The sequence below is a fragment of the Bubalus kerabau genome, chromosome 11 (assembly GCF_029407905.1).
Source record: "Bubalus kerabau isolate K-KA32 ecotype Philippines breed swamp buffalo chromosome 11, PCC_UOA_SB_1v2, whole genome shotgun sequence".
Taxonomy (NCBI): Eukaryota; Metazoa; Chordata; class Mammalia; order Artiodactyla; family Bovidae; genus Bubalus; species Bubalus kerabau.
Genome location: NC_073634.1, coordinates 85,809,614 through 85,827,530, shown reverse-complemented (window position 1 = coordinate 85,827,530; position 17,917 = coordinate 85,809,614). Strand labels below are relative to the sequence as shown.

Genomic DNA, 17,917 nt, shown 5'->3' with positions numbered 1-17,917 from the left:
ATCAAACTGAAAAGCTGTCAGGACATGAAAGCAACATCTTTCTTAAGATTCTCCTCAGTCAGGAAGTTTCTCAGCAAGGTGGCAGGTTTGGTTGAAGATATTCAAATCCATCTGCCGATTTGTAAATATTGCTAATTGAGTACCACAGAAAAATCAGAGCTCAATATAATTTTCAAACTTCAGTAGCATTTGGGAAACTTTTTTTTTTTGTATTCTATCAATCTGCTTGGATTAAATAACTAGCTAAAAGATAAACACACACAGAGTCAAAGCTATAATGACCTGACCTAACAAGAGATACAAGAAGGACAAAAGTTTCATAGTACTTTGGACTCTCTCGTGATTGAAATCTTCAATTAATAATATATGTTTTGGGGGAGGTGGTTAATGATTTAAGACATTTAGGAATAAACTAAAAATGCTTGCTGGTAACTCTGATTAATCCTCACAATTTAAAGAAGGTTTGAGCTCAAAAATTACATGAATGGTACAAGTGGATAGACTTTTCTAGCGACCTAACAAACACTTTGAATATACCTATTTAAGACACTGCAAGATATTTACAATCACATACTTATTACTTTCAAACAATAATCAAGATAATAGTAATACCACCTTTCAAAAATCTTAGATATTTGTCTGACAGGCAAAACTTTCATTTTTAGTAAAACTACAGTGGAAACCCACACGAGAATGTCTCTACTGGCTGACATTCCCTAAGATCCATGTGACTCAAATCATCTCAGAGGATAAACACACCAAGGAACCTGTAACAGACTATCACTGATCAATGATATTAGAAGTTTAAAAAAAAAAAAACCAGACACACAATTCCAGTGAAAATTTATCAAAAACCAGAGATAAAAAGAACTTAGCTAAACCTCTCCCACTTCCAACTCTGAACATTTCCAGAGTTAGAATACAGATAAGAGCCCTCTGCTGTACACCTGAAACTTACACAACACTGTCAGTCAATTATACTTCAATAAAAAACATAAAAATCTTTTCAAGAATAAAGATCAGAGATGACATGGAAACTAGCCAAGCATACCACAAATCACCAAACACACTCACTTCATTTAGGGCACTGAGGTGCAGGATTTGAAGCAACAGAAAATCTCCCTCCTGCTTATCAGGTGAGGCTCAGGACACTGGGAGATGCCCACTGTCCCGAAAGGACAGATGACTTGTTTGGGCTGGTACTAATCTGACTTCCACCTTTAGGTAAAAGAACTTGAACAATGCTAACATACTGTTAGTAATTTAACCCTAAACAACAATTTCCTGTCATTCCCTCTGTTAAAAAAAAAAATACGGATTCAATTAAAGAATATTCTACAGTAAGCAAAAGAAGAAATAAATTATTATCATTTAGAGCTACTTCTAAATTATGCAACTGAAACGAATAAATTTCAATCCAAAACTGATGTAAATCTGAAACTCTCACCTGTAATCCCCAATTTCTCTTTGCTTTTATCCAACAGCCTCACTGCTGTACTAACGGCACTGAAAAATGGGACAGAGGGCAGAACCTATTGCTAACAGATTAAATGACCAAAAGTACTCTTTATTTAGACACCTAAACAGGAATACTAGTGAATTTATGCAAAATAAGTTCATAAAAGTGCAACACTTAAGTAGAAAACTCACCTTGCAAAGGCAAGATCTTCACCCCAAATTCTTCAAGGCACCCCAGGGCCTGGATAAGATCGAGCTCCTCTTGAATGGCAGCAGGTCGATCTGTTATCAGCTGTAAACAGCACCTAGGACAAAACCATTTTTAAAGTGGAAAAGCAGCATATGTTCAGCTAAGCTGCCCTTCTATGATCGACAACACAGAGATCCAACACATTTATCAGACACCAACTCTCTTCCAGGTATTCTGCTAGAGGCGTTCTGATCTCTTTCTTAATCCTCACAGCAAGCCTGCGAGACAGAGAAATATCACCACCTACTTTGCAAGGAAGCCAAAACTGAAGCTCAGAGGAGCGATTTGCGCAGGTTACAGCATGTAAGGTATCAGAGGATAAAGCAAGATATGTTAGCTCTGGGCTTAGTGCTCTGTTTACTGTTGACTCCAGAGATAATGATGATATAAAAAGGATTAAGCAAAAAGACGGAATTCGTATAATTTCCAGTTATTCTTCTAAGGAAAGCAGAAATGTCTTGATTTCGGTCACAACTTTGTCTCTCAAAGGAAAAAAGAATAACCTAACAAAGTGCACAAGAGACATTTTGCTGATCAGAAACAACCAGTTGTTGACGCAGTACTGAGATAAATGTAAGTGACAGTGATTTGATAATCCAAAAATTTGTGATACCTATGGAGCATTTTAAGCAAATTTTGTGAAACTCAGAGAAAGCATACTTGATAAATTTTAGTTAACAACAAATCTATTTTCTGAAAGATGCACATAGAGGAACAGTGTGGAGAAGGCAATGGCACCCTACTCCAGTACTCTTGCCTGGAAAATCCCATGGATGGAGGAGCCTGGTAGGCTGCAGTCCATGGGGTCGCCAAGAGTCGGATGCAACTGAGCGACTTCACTTTCACTTTTCAGTTTCATGCATTGGAGAAGGAAATGGCAACCCACTCCAGTGTTCTTGCCTGGAGAATCCCAGGGACGGGGGAGCCTGGTGGGAGGCCGTCCGTGGGTCGCACAGAGTTGGACATGACTGAAGCGACTTAGCAGCAGCAGCAGCAGAGGAACAGTGGGGCATGAGACTAGAAAGGACAGGCAGAGATCAGGCCATGAAGAGTTAATGATTCTAAGATCCTGGACCATCACAGGAAGATGTCTAGGCCAGTGTCTACCTACATGACCAACTGACAGATATAGGCCCATCTTCTTCTTGAAAAAATTAGGGCATTTAAATCAGATAAGCACTAACACATACTACCGGTTCAAGGGTAAACAGTATATAACCTATTTATGGTATCTACCAAAATTCCAACTGAATTTATCTTTGAACACAGGAATTCCAGTTCTAGGAATTTATACTACAGATAGGCTCTTTTTGAAATAAAAGACACTAAATCAGGAACTAATTAAATAAACTATATAAACGTCAAACAATGGAATACTCCACAACCACCAAAAAAGAATGCAACAAACCAATATGCACTTACATGGAAAAACCCTATATATAGATAGCGAGTGAATAAAACAAAACAGAGAAAGGTATGTACAAGTAGTAAGCACCTGTGACCTAAGAAAGAAGAATGTAATATTCAATAAGATAATCCAGAAGGATACACAGGAAATAAATTAAAAATATAGAGGGCATTAAAGATAGGGGAACTATAATGAGGAGAAAGACATTGTCCATAGCTATCTTTCTGTATTTTTGAATATTTTATCTCATGGCTGCATTGCTTCTTCAATTAAAAAAATTAGTAAATAAATAATAATTTAATCAATAAGAATGGATGGCTATTTTCTATTTCAATAAAACTGTGAACAATTAAATATATCTGAGCTCACAAGTCACAATCAGTTGATGCAATGTTATACACATATGACATTTTTAAAATTAAAGTGTGTCCTTACGGGAGAAATTCCATGGACAACAGAGCCTGGCGGGCTATGGTCCACGGGGTTGCAAAGAGCTGGACACGACTGAGCAACTAACACTTTCACTTCACTTTCATAGGAGAGAGGAGATGGATGAAAGGAAAATACTGCAAGTATAGTTTTTAAAATGATCTCCAGGAACATCTGTCAAGAAGATTTAGGTCAAACACAACTCCGTTTCAAAGGCTGTTCTATTTGATATTTTCATCATCTGAAATAGAAATACTATCCCTTGGGAAAGGAGAAAAAATTTACTAACTATTTTAAACAACTTTGTCAAGTTTAATAACATGCCTTGAGAAAACATGACTCTGTGATAAGATTTCACTGGCGGAGGCGGGGAGGGAGGGTGGAGGGCGGGGCGGGGAAGTTACCTTTAAAAGTCTTGCTAGAGTTGAAGCAACTACTAGTCATTTGAGGGGAAGAGTAACTAAATAACTACCACAATCTTTACACCAAAATAATCCAAATAAGTCTAAAATTTCAATGCAAAAATAAAACAACTGAAGTAGTAAGAAAACAATATGAAAAATGACTTTAATGATCTTTGGAATTAAAGGTCTTTCAAAGTCTGAGACAAAAGACAGAAACCTTATGTAAGAGAAAAGAATAACAATTACAATTTTTAGAAATTCTAAATAGCCATTTGAAAGATAAATTACATACAATAAAAAGCTGGCAACATAGTTAAGCCATTACGAGAGGCAAAGGCCTAAAGTTCTACATGCAAAAAAAAAAAAAAAAGCTCCTAAGAATCAATACCAAGAAAAAGGAATGCTAACTTTCCTATACAACAGGCCAAGAGAAGAATAGAATCCCTAGTCCATAAATTTCCACTTGGAAGGGACTTCTGGGTTTTATTATCTAATCAGGTCTCCTGTCCCTAAGCAGACTGGAAGCCATGTAAAGGATACAGACATGACCTAATGTGCTAAAATTTTCCAGAACCTGGATTTGCAGGCTACCACATGAATTTCTTCCAATAAAAGAAAAGTATAACCTTACAGAAAATCAGCTAGAATGACTGTGGGAAAGTGTGCTAGAGAAAAAGGCTCATAAACTAATGAACATTCATGATATAATTTTCTTTCTATATTCAAGCACTAAGCAACTGTACCCCAAATGGAAGGGTACTCTGTACTTGTGATAATGTATTTTGTAAATCAGAGAATAAAAACAACAATGCAGTGTGTGTATTCTGACCCCACTCTCTCTTATGGAGAACATAGAGTTCCTCTACCTGGCCAGATCCATGCAGGTGTCAGTGAGGTTGGTAGAAGAATTGAAGTACTCTCTGCTGGCTGCCAGAACCAAGTCAATACTTGTTTCGTAACTGACCCTGAATTGGGTTTTCCCTTTACGGGCTATACTAGTTGGTGGGTTTACTGAGCAAGCACTGCCGTGCATCATCTGCCCAGCCAGGTGGATGTTCTCAAGGCGACTGGAACACAGAAGACTTTCTGTAAATATCTGAGGAAAAGAATAAACTAGAATTAGTGCTTAGAAAGGGAGGACTCAATTCTCAACACAATGGAAGCTCTGATATCCAAGTATAGTAAATTTAAAAATACATCCATTCTACAAGTAGAGGTTGCACAATACCGTGAATGTACCTCAATGACAATGAAGCATACTTTAAAATGCTTAATTTTACGTTATGTGAATTTCGCCTCAATTAAAAAAAAATCCCTCTTTTAGCAAGAAGAAATAATTTCAGTGAACAAACTAATGGTAAGCATACTTTCGTGTGTTACAATGAACACTTAAGTAAAATACCTAAAGTTCATACTCACTATAATCAGGTCCATTGGACATACTGTCCCACACTCTGGTTGAACTATAACATTTTCATTTTTTAAAAGAAAATCTTTAATATGGTACACATAATTAATGACTGCTTAAAGCACATAAAGTCAGTCTCAGAAGTGTACGTGCATGCTCAGTCTATCAGTCACGTCTGACTCTTTGCAGCCCCACGGACTGTAGCCCATCAGGCTCCTCTGTCCCTGGGATTTCCCAGGCAAGAATAGTGGAGTGGATTGCCATTTCCTTCTCCAGGGAACTTCAGTCTCACTAAATACCTAAGCTACAAATATTCTCCTTACACCTCATCACTAGAATGACAAAACACCACGTGACATTTTCTTGCCAATCTGCAAATTAAAAACTATTTGAATACAACAGAAGCTACTTGATGGAAGGTAGTTGTGCAAATACCACAGCATTTTACAAGGCAACTAATAGCACCAATTAACATAAAATTTATTCTATAATTGAGGTTATTTATTTATTCCAAAAGAGTCTCATTAAAGAGATACATTTAAGCCCACGCTAATCATATCGATATATAATCAGCACAAGAACTTCCCTGGGAGAACGTCCCCAGAAGAACGTCCCAGGGACTGCTCTCTCCTATCACGTCAGAGGACAGAAATAGAAGCAAGAACTGAAAAGAAGGTTTAATGGACAGGCACGAGTTTCCTTATAAAAAGGAAGACTACCCAATTTTGATAGGATCTCCATACTTTCAATTGTTCTAAGCTTCTGGAAAAGGTAGTTTTAGACAGGCTTTTACTAAAATGACTGGCAAGGATAAAATTACTAATCTCCAACAAGGGATCTGCTATAAAATACATATTGTGGCAGAAAGCAAATTATCAGGCAGTAACCCTAACCACTTATACAACAGGTGAAAATGGCTCTCTCCAGGTGACCAAAATGACTTAGGTGTAACAATTTCTCTTTTCCTTTGATTTATTCAGGTAAGCCAGAGAGAGTCAATGCCCAATACTGAAAATTACAATTCACTCCTATTATTTTAAAGGTTTTGTTGAAATGAACAGTACATATTTCTGCTCTACAGGCTATATAGAAATCTTGCACTTTATCAAAATTGAGCCAATGGCATTTCAAATTAATTTCCAAGAACAGGTAAACTGAATATAACAGCCACAAGTCAGTAAGACAACATAGCATAATTTAAACAGCACTAAAATATTTTAAAATGCCAAATCTGGGTTATCCTCTAGAATCAGTTTAAGACAGTTATAATATGCTTTAAAATGTTTTCTCAAAGGAGAAAGACTAACAGCACAAAGTTGTTAAAATATCAAAGCCTAATACAAATGTGTTAAAATATAACAAAAACGATTTAATATGTCAAGCTGTTATGATAGATTACACAAAAGTGAGTTCAAGTGTAATATATTTAACGCCAATTTTTCAGTCAAAATCAGAAAATACCAGGAAATAATGCTACGCACACTTAAAAACTACTTTAAGCATACTAATGACAGTTAAGATTTGGGGCCCCATATGCATATAGATTATTTTCTCCTGAAACTGAATTTCCAGTTTTGCTTTAGAAACAAAGGGGAAGTTACTGGCAGTTGTGCATGGTCAGAGACTGTAATCATCAATATAAACTTTACACCCATCAAGCACATAAAAATCTGAAGTTCAAATACAAAAAACTATTCATTTCTCAACAGCCTATGTTCATTTCTCAACAGTGCTCTTTTGTTAAAACCACCTTGAATTAAAATACAGCCAATTTCATAAAACACAGACCTATTTTATAACTCTCATTTTATCAACAGGTTATGCTTCGTGATTGTCAGAGCACAGCAACACGAGAAATATCCTACACAATTTGGATCTGGCTTATTTGATAGGAAAATTCAAATGGGAACACTCTTTTGAACTATATCTCATTAAAAATGGGTTAGCTGGATCATTTTTCCATGCAAAGCCTGAGGAATTTGGTGGTAATACACATACCTTCCAAAATAAGGATTAAATCCTCCTGGGTTACAATCCGAGACAACTAGCCATCTTTAAGTACCCTTTGTACGCCAAATACTAGAATATGCACTAGGGGAGCTGAAGATGAACATGATCTAATAATGCCTGCCCATAGGCTAATGACCAAGAGGAAGAAACATATAGAAACATGCAAGTCACTACATTTGAAAGAAAGGCTACAAAAGAGATGAGCTATATCAAAGGACAAAGGAAGGCATCCTAGAGGACATGAATAGTGAGCTGAATCCTACAAGTTATCATCAATTTTGGGGCTGGTGCACTGGGACGACCCAGAGGGATGGTGTGGGGAGGGAGGAGGGAGGAGGGTTCAGGATGGGGAGCACATGTATACCTGTGGCGGATTCGTTTTGATGTTTGGCAAAACTAATACAGTGTTTCAGGTTTAAAAATAAAATAAAATTTAAAAAAAAAAAAAGAGGAACATATTCCAGGCAGGCAAAAGGAATAACGTGCAGAATCACAGAAGCAGGGAACAGCATGGTGAGCGGAGGGACTCAGGACAGATCAGACACCACTGGAGCCCAGAGGACACAGTGGAGTGTGTCAGAGGTGAGAAATGCACAGGGTGGCTGGAATCCCCAGTGGCTTTCTATGACAGGGTAAGAAATATGGGTACTTTCTGACTGTAGATAGGGAATAAGCAGCTCATTTTAAGAAGAGTGTAATGAAAAGGTCTGTTCTAGAAGAATATTCTCAATCCATGTTAAGTTAGAAGGAGACATAGAAGGAGCGGAACAAGTTTGGAGGATTACTGCAACTTAGCAGAGATGAAGACAGGCAGATTTGAGAGACTTTTCTCAGGTACATGAAGCCATTTTTCACAAGTCACCAGTGTTAGTCGCTCAGTTCAGTTCAGTTCAGTTCAGTAGCTCAGTCACGTCCAACTCTTTGTGACCCCATGAATCGCAGCACGCCAGGCCTCCCTGTCTATCACCAACTCCCGGAGTTTACCCAAACTCATGTGCATCAAGTCGGTGATACCATCCAGCTATCTCATCCTCTGTCGTCCCCTTCTCCTCCTGCCCCCAATCTCTCCCAGCATCAGGGTCTTTTCCAATGAGTCAGCCCTTCGCATGAGGTGGCCAAAATACTGGAGTTTCAGCTTCAGCATGAGTCCTTCCAATCAACACCCAGGACTGATCTCCAGTCATGCACAACTCTTTGCGACCCCATGGACTGCAGCCCACCAGGCTCCTCTGTGGGTTTTTCCAGACAGGGATATTGGAGTGGGTTGCCGTTTCCTTCTCCAGGGGATCTTCCCAACCCAGGAATTGAACCCAGGTCTCCTGCACTGCAGGCAGATTCTTTACCATCTGAGCTAAAAAGGAAGTCCAACTATGATGAAGTCATTTTTGGTGACCACCAAAACTATGGAAGAGAGGCTTGTACTTGATGTACAATTCGGAGTTTTCCAGATGAGAATTAACTCACTAAATAAATGTGTGGCGATGAACAAAGAAGACAGAAACATAGATATGAAAGTGCTCAAACTCTAAAGCACTACTCAATTACCAGCTATTTGTCAATAATTCAGTCCTATTAATTACAGTGAAGCTTATGGTCATCATCTTTGTGTTCAATGAACAAAATCTAACAACCAAAATTTAAAAATTAAAAGGAAATACTAAAATCTGTCAAATTACCTCATAGCAAGCGTCAGAATCTAGACACGTGTAAACATTCTGCTGCATAGTCAACATGTCCTGCAGCAACACTCTCCAGTGAGACTCACTGACAGGAGGCTGCCTGGGAGGAGAAAAAGAAAAAAGAAAATTGCTGTTGTCAATTGACCAAAAGTAAAAAAATTGGTACTACCATTCTATATGCCACACAGCTCCTGGATGATCAACAGAAGTATATTTCATTTGAATTTCCAGGGAAAAAAGCTTGGATTAAAGACAGAGGGAAAAGACGGGCAGTGACACAACATCAGAGATGCTGGCAGAGTGACCTCAGTCACAGGAGGCCTAGACACAAAACTGGAATAGCATTCTCTGACTATGGCAAAGGTATACAAGCTGTGAGTTTCTATGGTGAAATAAAGCACACGGCCTAAGATAAAGCAGCTGCAATACAGCAGAAAAAGCACTTGGAGACAGGAGAATGCATTTCAAAATTCCATCTTCATCACTTTGCAATTGCCAGCAGGGGATGTCCTTAACTTCAACCACACGTGCAGACGGAAAAGGCCACAGAGGCCACACATGGCTTGAGTCTTGAGGTGGGAAGCACAGCTGGTCAGCAGGGCAGCCTCAGGGTTTCCTCTCAGTGGGAGTCTCAGCAGAGTCCAGGGAGTCTGGGACAGTGTTGCGGGGGTTCCTTCCACCCAGGTGCCAGCCCAGGTGGGACAAGACAGAGCCCTGTAAGGGAGCTGCAGTTCCTATCTGGCTTAGGAAGACGCTTTATTCCCCACACAAGTTGGTATCTATTTCAACAATTCCATAGCCATAGTGCTCAGGGTCCCCTCAAATATAAGCCAGTGACCAACATGGGAAAGTTCAAAATAGCAAGTCCCTAGCAGGTTCCCCAGTGTATCGACAGTTTCCTCTGCTCAGAAGCAATTTACCAATCGGGGCTCGAGCAGTGAGGCCTACACAATCTAGCTATTCAAATACCATGTCATGTCAGCTTCCAGAGTCACAGACTTAGATATTTGATGGCTCAGATTCTTCTGCAGCAACAGAAAAGGTTTTTTTAACAATGCCCCAGAGACTCACATACTAGCTCTGTGACTGCGAGCATTTAATACTCCTGAATTTCAGTTTTCTAACTTAAAGTCCATCTCAGACAATGATAAGGAATGGAAGAGATTAATGTGGATAAAACAGACAATTGAAGCAAGGTTTTTCCTAAGTGTAAAAACAGGCTCAACTGCCTGTATGGAATTGAATAAACTTACTAATTTCTTCGAACTTCAGATCCCTTTTTTTAAAATTATGAGCATTAACTTAAACTAGAATGTATGAAAAGACATGCTTCACATTTTTCTGGCACAACAGAGCATTCAACAGATGTGAATGAATGAATGTGAAAGCTACAAATACACTGTTTGTTTTTCTGTCGTCACATACACCATCACAAATATTGCCTGGTAGGAGGGTGAATGTGCTATATAATTTTCTCCACCTCTCTTCAAAGTTCATCTTTGTTGAATATCTATGAGTCTGTAATCACCATTTATGTTTATTTTCTAGCGCTGAAGTTCTATATAATCATGAATCACATTGCTTGAAAAGGGCAGGTTTTGTTTTGTGTTTGTCAAATACCAACTGGATGTTTCTTTTCCATGCATTGTTTTCTTTCTTATGCATTAAAAACAAAATTTGCTTCCAGCATTTTATATTTGTTACACAAAATGAACAATTATTTCTATCTCGTATGCAATAAAGCTTAAAGAGAACACATTCTTTTCCAGCATACAAATACATAAAACAAGCTGACATATTTGCAAGTCTTTAAGGATAATCCCTGAAGTGCTTCCCTTAGTTAGACATTGGTATGTGAACTCTTTGGGTGGACTTCAAAAAATTAAAGGGCTCTTTCAAATTTGGCTTACAGGCAAAAAAGTAGCAAAATGTTTGAAAAATTAAGTGTCTATCTTGCACAAGCTTCATAAAACCAGACCTGGGCACTGTCTAGTTGAATTCAAGTTCTCATGCCCAGCTGTTCTTCTGGAAACCAGCAACACGGGACAGATGGTATTAATGCTTGCTCACACATGGCTAGCTGTAAGTACAGGTTTTAATTAAAACAAATTATAAGACATTATTTCCAATGGTCTTTTCAGAATACATGCAGTAAATAAGAACCAAGAGTAGAACTTGGGGTCACCATAACAAGAGATTTGAAAATTGACAGAGAGATACCTGAATACAAACATAATGTATTAGTTACCATTTTGGAATGATGGCATGTGTTATTTTCCAGAGAGAAAATAGTACAGCATTCAAGATGGTAAAACCTCATTGGTGACACAGTCAGTGAAACCTGCCACCATTCAGAATATGTGTAAGAAAATTCTATAGTTGCTGAAGGTCAAGCTGTGGTAGCATATGTGAAATAATTAAGATTCATTTCAAGTTGTCTACCTTGAAGAAAGTTCAAGATGGTAAAACCTCATTGGTGACACAGTCAGTGAAACCTGCCACCATTCAGAATATGCGTAAGAAAATTCTATAGTTGCTGAAGGTCAAGCTGTGGTAGCATATGTGAAATAATTAAGATTCATTTCAAGTTGACTACCTTGAAGAAAGAGGCCATGCTCTCTTACACATTCTCAGTAAGTAGAATGCGGTAAGTAGAAATTAACTTCAAAGACTTCAAAAGCATTTGAGAGATTCAATGGAAAGACAGCAGGTAATCTAGCAGCAGCACCAACGCTTTCTTATTGAAGAGTGGATTCTACAGTAGAGCCAACATGGTGGGAAATACTGACCAACTGTTCACAGCTGTAAAGAAATCTTAAGACTTAAATTATCGGAATCTTCTAAATTACTCATATAAAAACTGAGAGATGGCCAATGATTCATAAGATTCCAAATTACATGTACGGTAACTATAACACTTCCCCTGGATAGGCTGATGATTTCAAGGGAAATATAAGGCACATAAATCAGTAACTATAATAAACTGTCCAAAAAGAGATGAGGAAAAAGTTTTAAGACTTCCTATAAATTTACAATAATTTTCAGACTTACTACAGATCTATAACAATTAACATAGTATGGTTATTAGAAGACAGACAAATAGATCAATGGATCAAAATAAAGAATTCCAAAATAGGCCCCCATTATATGGATGACTGATAGTCAACAAAGATGCAAAAGCAATTCAGTATAGATAGTCTTTTCAACACATGATGCTGGAATATTTAGGTATTAAAAAAAAAATCATGAATGATAAACAAAAATGAACTCTCAAATGGGCCATGAATCTGACTGCAAAAGGAAAAACTAAAAATTTTACTACAAATGGCAGGAGGAAATCTTTGTGGCAAAAGTTTCATGACATCAAAAACACAATCAACAAAGAACAAGCTGATAAACTGGATCTTATCAAAATGTATAAAATATGCACTTCAAAAGACAGGTATGAGACAAGACAGGAGAAAACCTCTGCAAAAGCATATATCTAGAAAAGAACTCATATCCCGAGTATATAATAAAACTCAAAATCAGTAAAGAAACAAAAGCTCAGTTTTAAAATGATCTAAGAAGATACACTGATGGCAAATAATCACATAAATAGATGCTCCAACACCACACTTCAAAAGCATCAATTCTTCGGCGCTCAGCTTTCTTCACACGTGGATCAAAACTTATCAGTTTCTATACTTTATATGTGCAATTTATTATTGGTCAATTATAACCCAATGAACTCAGAAAAAGAATAAAAAAACAAAACACAGTACTTGTTTCTAAGCATGCACAATTATCAATTAATTGTGTTTATTACTCACTTTCGACCGGTGTGCCTAGTCAATCTAACCATCAGCTTGCGTGCCTCTTCTGAGCTAGACTGGGTATTTTTAACATAGGAAATTGGTTTCTCAAGTCCGTGTTTCTCCAAAATCTCTGACACACTGTAAGTAAAAAAGAACTTTTAAATATGCTTTGATACCAAACAACACAGCTCTAAGAATGTTAAATATACAAGTAGCACTTAGGTTTAAGTACTTAAAAATAAAAAAGTAGCACAGGGAATGACCCAATTTTACACATTACATTAATTCTTAGCCAAAGAAAAGCTAATAACTATATACCAAATTTTATTTCCCCTACTGACTTTTATTACAATATTCTTGGGATAAGTTAACATTTTTTTAAAACCCTGGCATATCCTTATCTCAAAATCTTTTTCACAATTTTGCTGTACTCTAAAAGCATCAAGTCAGCAAAATAAGCCAAATCTATCACTGCAATACCCAGCTTTAACTCTTAACAACCCTAGTGAGTCTTTTGTTAGAGGCAAGGCTGCTAGAAAAGCAATAAGCAAAGGATTTTAGAGTTGGAAAACCACAGAAATACCATAAGGCTCAATCTTCCTCAGGAATCCATTCTATAAACAAACAAATAAGATTCCTGTTCTTATATGGATCTTCTTAGGATATCTTATTCCATAATTATCAGCACTGTATACACACCTTGTTGTTCTCACCAAATCTCACATTTATGAATTAAAGGTCAGATAAAATTCAGTAACTCTGCATAAAGGTAAGTTTAATGGGTCTTGTCACCTGACATTATATACACTAAACATTTATCAACTATTAATGGCTGTGACATTATATACACTAAACATTTATCAACTATTAATGGCTGGAACAGGAATGAAAAGCTTTCCTTTTAAAAGGTTAGTAAATTAAGGTGAACAGTGAAAGACTTGTGAATCATCCAGAAACCTACAGGGTCCTACTGTTTGCCTGAGATACTGAGAGCATAATTTGACTATGAACACAATTCATGGTTACATCCAGGAACATGTGGTGAAATAAATAATGTTTATCATGCAGTAATAACTTTTTATGAAATACATTGTGTTTATTATACTGTATCTCTTTGGGAAAGCTCCTTCCCACTTCATTAGGGAAATAAAGGAAACAATGTAGATTTGTAAGGAATGAATCTATATTAACAAATTAAGTTTTGTTCAAACTATGCTCAATTTTTTAGAGAGGCTGTGGGGAGGAGAGAGCCATCAAATTAGTAGATTGCAAATACTTATACTTTACATACTAACATTATCAAGTGATGTTATTATTTATAATTTCTACAATTGTATATTGGAAGAGCAAAGTTTATTATTCCTAAAGTTTAATTTTAATGTAAATATTTAAAATTTACATACAAGCACATTATATATAAACATAAAAATGAACACTAGTAAACAATATTACACTTTCTGAATAGCAACTTGGAAATTTTCAGTCTCCAAAAGAGCTTAATATTTCATTTTCACAGTAAAGAATATTGCTAGTTACTACTATAATCCAAATATTCAATCAAATGTAGTATACCCAAAAAAAAGGAAACTAAGGGGCAAAATAAACACTGTTTGCTGGTAGAAGTAGCAATTACTGAAGGAACTAATATTTCTTATTTACCTACTAAGTGTGAGGTACTTTAAAAGCTTAAAGTGAAAGTGAAAGTCACTCAGTTGTGTCCGACTCTCTGCAATCCCATGGACTGGAACTCTCCAGGCCAGAATACTGGAGTGGGTAGCCTTTCCCTTCTCCAGGAGATCTTCCCAACCCAGGGATCGGACCCAGGTCTCCTGCATTGCAGGTGGATTCTTTACCACCCTAGCCACAAGGGAAGCCTTTAATATAATATTAACTTCACATCTTATGAGTTAGATATTATAGGTATTACAGCTAAGAAAACCATAGGCTCAAAGATCACACAGCTAGTAAGTGACGACACCTAGATTTGAACACACTTCTACCAGTCTTCAAAGTTCATGTTTCCACTACTGTAGCATTCTGCTGAGATAAGCTAGTATTAGATTCATTCACTCCTAGGAGAATCAAACAAATATGAGATCAAAGTAGAAATGACCACTGGGCATATTTAATGTAACATTTCTTGGACAGATGTCCTTAGTCAGCATAGAACCAGACTCCGTTTTCTCACCTGAGAATGTGTTCCAGTTGGTCTACCATGTCATGAAGCGCTGTGGTGACCTCTGTTTTCTGACTGAAGGATAAAGAAAAAAGAATTAAAATTAGGCTTTAGTAGTAGCTTTTTAACTAAAATACCAAACTCAAGTTAAAAAACAAAAAAAAACCAAAAAAAACTGATGTTTCCCTTGGACATTAATACATAAAAGCGGTATCATACTGTCCAAGTAAAATGTCAGTCTCATCTCCTACACTCATTCAGCATCTTTCATAACTCAAAAGAGATTAAGATAAAAAATACTAGAACAGAATGATATTTTTTATTAAAGATTAGTGAGACATGGGCAACTATTTTCCTAAAGACTTTTAGTTCAGTTCTGATGAAAAGCAAAAAAGAATTATAAATCGACTGTAGTCTTTCTTTAAAGAAGTGATAAAGAATAAAGCTATCATTTATTTCTGTATTTTTTTTTTTTTTTTTTAACAATAAAATAGATTAGGAGCCATGGCCCTGCACAGTGGCTTTGTCCTGGTCCTGTCTACACCACCTGTGACTCGTAGGACTTGTCCATTAGGATTCCATATACTCAAGGGTCTTTTACATCTCATCATTCACACTGACTCCACTGTAATATTTTAAAGTGAAGGAGAAGTACATAGTCATCATATAGATAATTCCTACCAGGGAGTTGAGATAACAAACTCTCTCTCAGGAAAAAATTAGGGGAGACTAGGAGAAACATTACCATGAAAAAGATCGTAAACTAATAAGAACATGGCTGGCAGGATGGACTTAGTACAGTACAACACACGTGCAAGTGAAAGGAATACGGCAGAAAAGTTAAGCAACTGCTGCAAAGCCCCCAGCCACCCTCTGCAACAGTGTCCCAACCTCGGAGGGACAGCTCTCAACTGAGAACAACTGTACCCGACACACTCTGATGCCTTCCAACCAATGATCTGGCTGAATTCCAGCAAGATCCTATGATCTGATAAGAAAACCAAATAAAAATCTCATCTGGCCTTGGAAAATTAAAAGTGACCTACCTTGAACACCAAAGCCTCACTATTTTTAAAACTATCTATTTTTCCTGGTCTAAATCTATGTGGCAATTATTTCATGCAATTTACAAAGATTGTACTATCTTTTTAAACCAAGTTTTCAGCCTTGGACTGGAGTGATAAATTAGGGTATATTCCACTTAAAGCCCTTCAAAAACAAAAGATCATTTGTCTTCAATTAGCACACTCATTCAGAAACAATATTCTTAAATTATCATTTTGTAGCTCTACAATAAACGTTTGTCATTGATTTTCAGAATACAATGTTCTTCCTTTGTGAATGACATTCATGAACATAGTGACTAAAGAATTTTTTCAGCCAGGTAGAATGTGCAGTCTAGGTAAGACACACAAGAATCTAATATCCTAAATAGTGAATAAATATATGGTTAACCATTTGGTATGTAAAACCATTTAATCACTGAAAATAAACAACTAATCACTAAGAGAATGTAAACTGACAAACTTGGCACGAGGAGCAAAAACAACCAGAGTAAATATTCTGAAGGCCTATACTTTAATATTAGACTAACTTATAATTGAAATTATTTAGAAAATTACAATAATGAAATACAATCGTTAAGAAATGAATGGAACAACAGAAGAGTATCATGCTTTTTGTGTCTGTTTACCAAAAAAAAATTTTTTAAAGTCTGTTAGATCAGAAACCATTAATCTGAAGCTGGAAAAAAGCTTTTGGCCACACACACAAACACAAAAGGCATTTCTTAGCCTACACACTCTCTGAAAACAAATATATTCATCCCCTCATTATAGTGAAACTGAAAGTTGCTCAGTCGCATTCAACTCTTTGTGACCCCATGGATCACACAGTCCTTGGAATTCTCCAGGCCAGAATACTGGAGTGGGTAGCCTTTCCCTTCTCCAGGGGATCTTCCCAACCCAGGGATCGAACCCAGGTCTCGCACATTGTGGGTGGCTTTTTTTTTTTTTTTAATTACTTTATAGATAAGTATAATTGCTTTATAGAATTTTGTTGTTTTCTGTCAAACCTCAACATGAATCAGCCACAGGTATACATATATCCCCTCCCTTTGGAACCTCCCTCCCATCTCCGTCCCCATCCCACCCCTCTAGGATGATACAGAGCCCCTGTTTGAGTTTCCTGAGCCATACAGCAAATTCCCGTTGGCTATCTATTTTACATACAGTAATGTAAGTTTTCATGTTACTCTTTCCATACATCTTACCTTCCCCTCCCCTCTCCCCATGTCCATAAGTCTATTCTCTATGTTTCTCCACTGCTGCCCTGTAAATAAATTCTTCAGAACCATTTTTCTAGATTCCAAATATGTGTTAGAATACGGCATTTATCTTTCTCTTTTTGACTCACTCCATTCTGTATAATAGGTTCTAGGTTCATCCACCTCATCAGAACCGATTCAAGTGTGTTCCCTTTTATATCTGAGTAATATTCCATTATATATATGTACCACAACTTCTTTATCCATTCATGTGTCAGTGGGCATCTAGGTTGCTTCCATGTTCCAGCTAGCTGAGCCACAAGGGAAGCCCCCTCATTATAATGTCTACATTAAAAAAAAAATGTTCTCTGAATATCATCATTCAATTGATATCATGACTAAATCCAATCCTCAGAGTAGGCAAATTACTGGTTATAAGTTGATAGATAAGCTCTAATTGATATTCATGCCTCTTTGACCTTACTGAAGAACAAAGTCTCATATGTTTACTTTTAAAAATTGCACATGTCAGTTGGAAGTCAATGATTTTACCCAGATGATTCAAGAACAACCAAGGGGGCATCAAGCAGGTGGAGGGACCATCATGCCATTCCTGAAGCTCATGTAAAAAG

At 37.0% G+C, this 17,917-nt stretch overlaps 1 protein-coding gene across 7 annotated transcripts in view; it reads right to left on the bottom strand.

Annotated features, from left to right (window-relative positions):
- The window catches only part of NBAS (NBAS subunit of NRZ tethering complex), a 330,504-nt gene that overhangs the window by 163,425 nt on the left and 149,162 nt on the right, over positions 1–17,917 (bottom strand). For all 7 annotated transcript variants that reach the window (XM_055540893.1, XM_055540896.1, XM_055540894.1 and 4 more), the window contains 5 exons: positions 15,032–15,094; positions 12,859–12,981; positions 9,044–9,146; positions 4,816–5,045; positions 1,651–1,763 (listed from right to left, as the gene is read on the bottom strand). In XM_055540893.1, the coding sequence (XP_055396868.1) occupies positions 1,651–1,763; positions 4,816–5,045; positions 9,044–9,146; positions 12,859–12,981; positions 15,032–15,094 (632 nt within the window). The remainder of the gene's footprint in view (positions 1–1,650; positions 1,764–4,815; positions 5,046–9,043; positions 9,147–12,858; positions 12,982–15,031; positions 15,095–17,917) is intronic.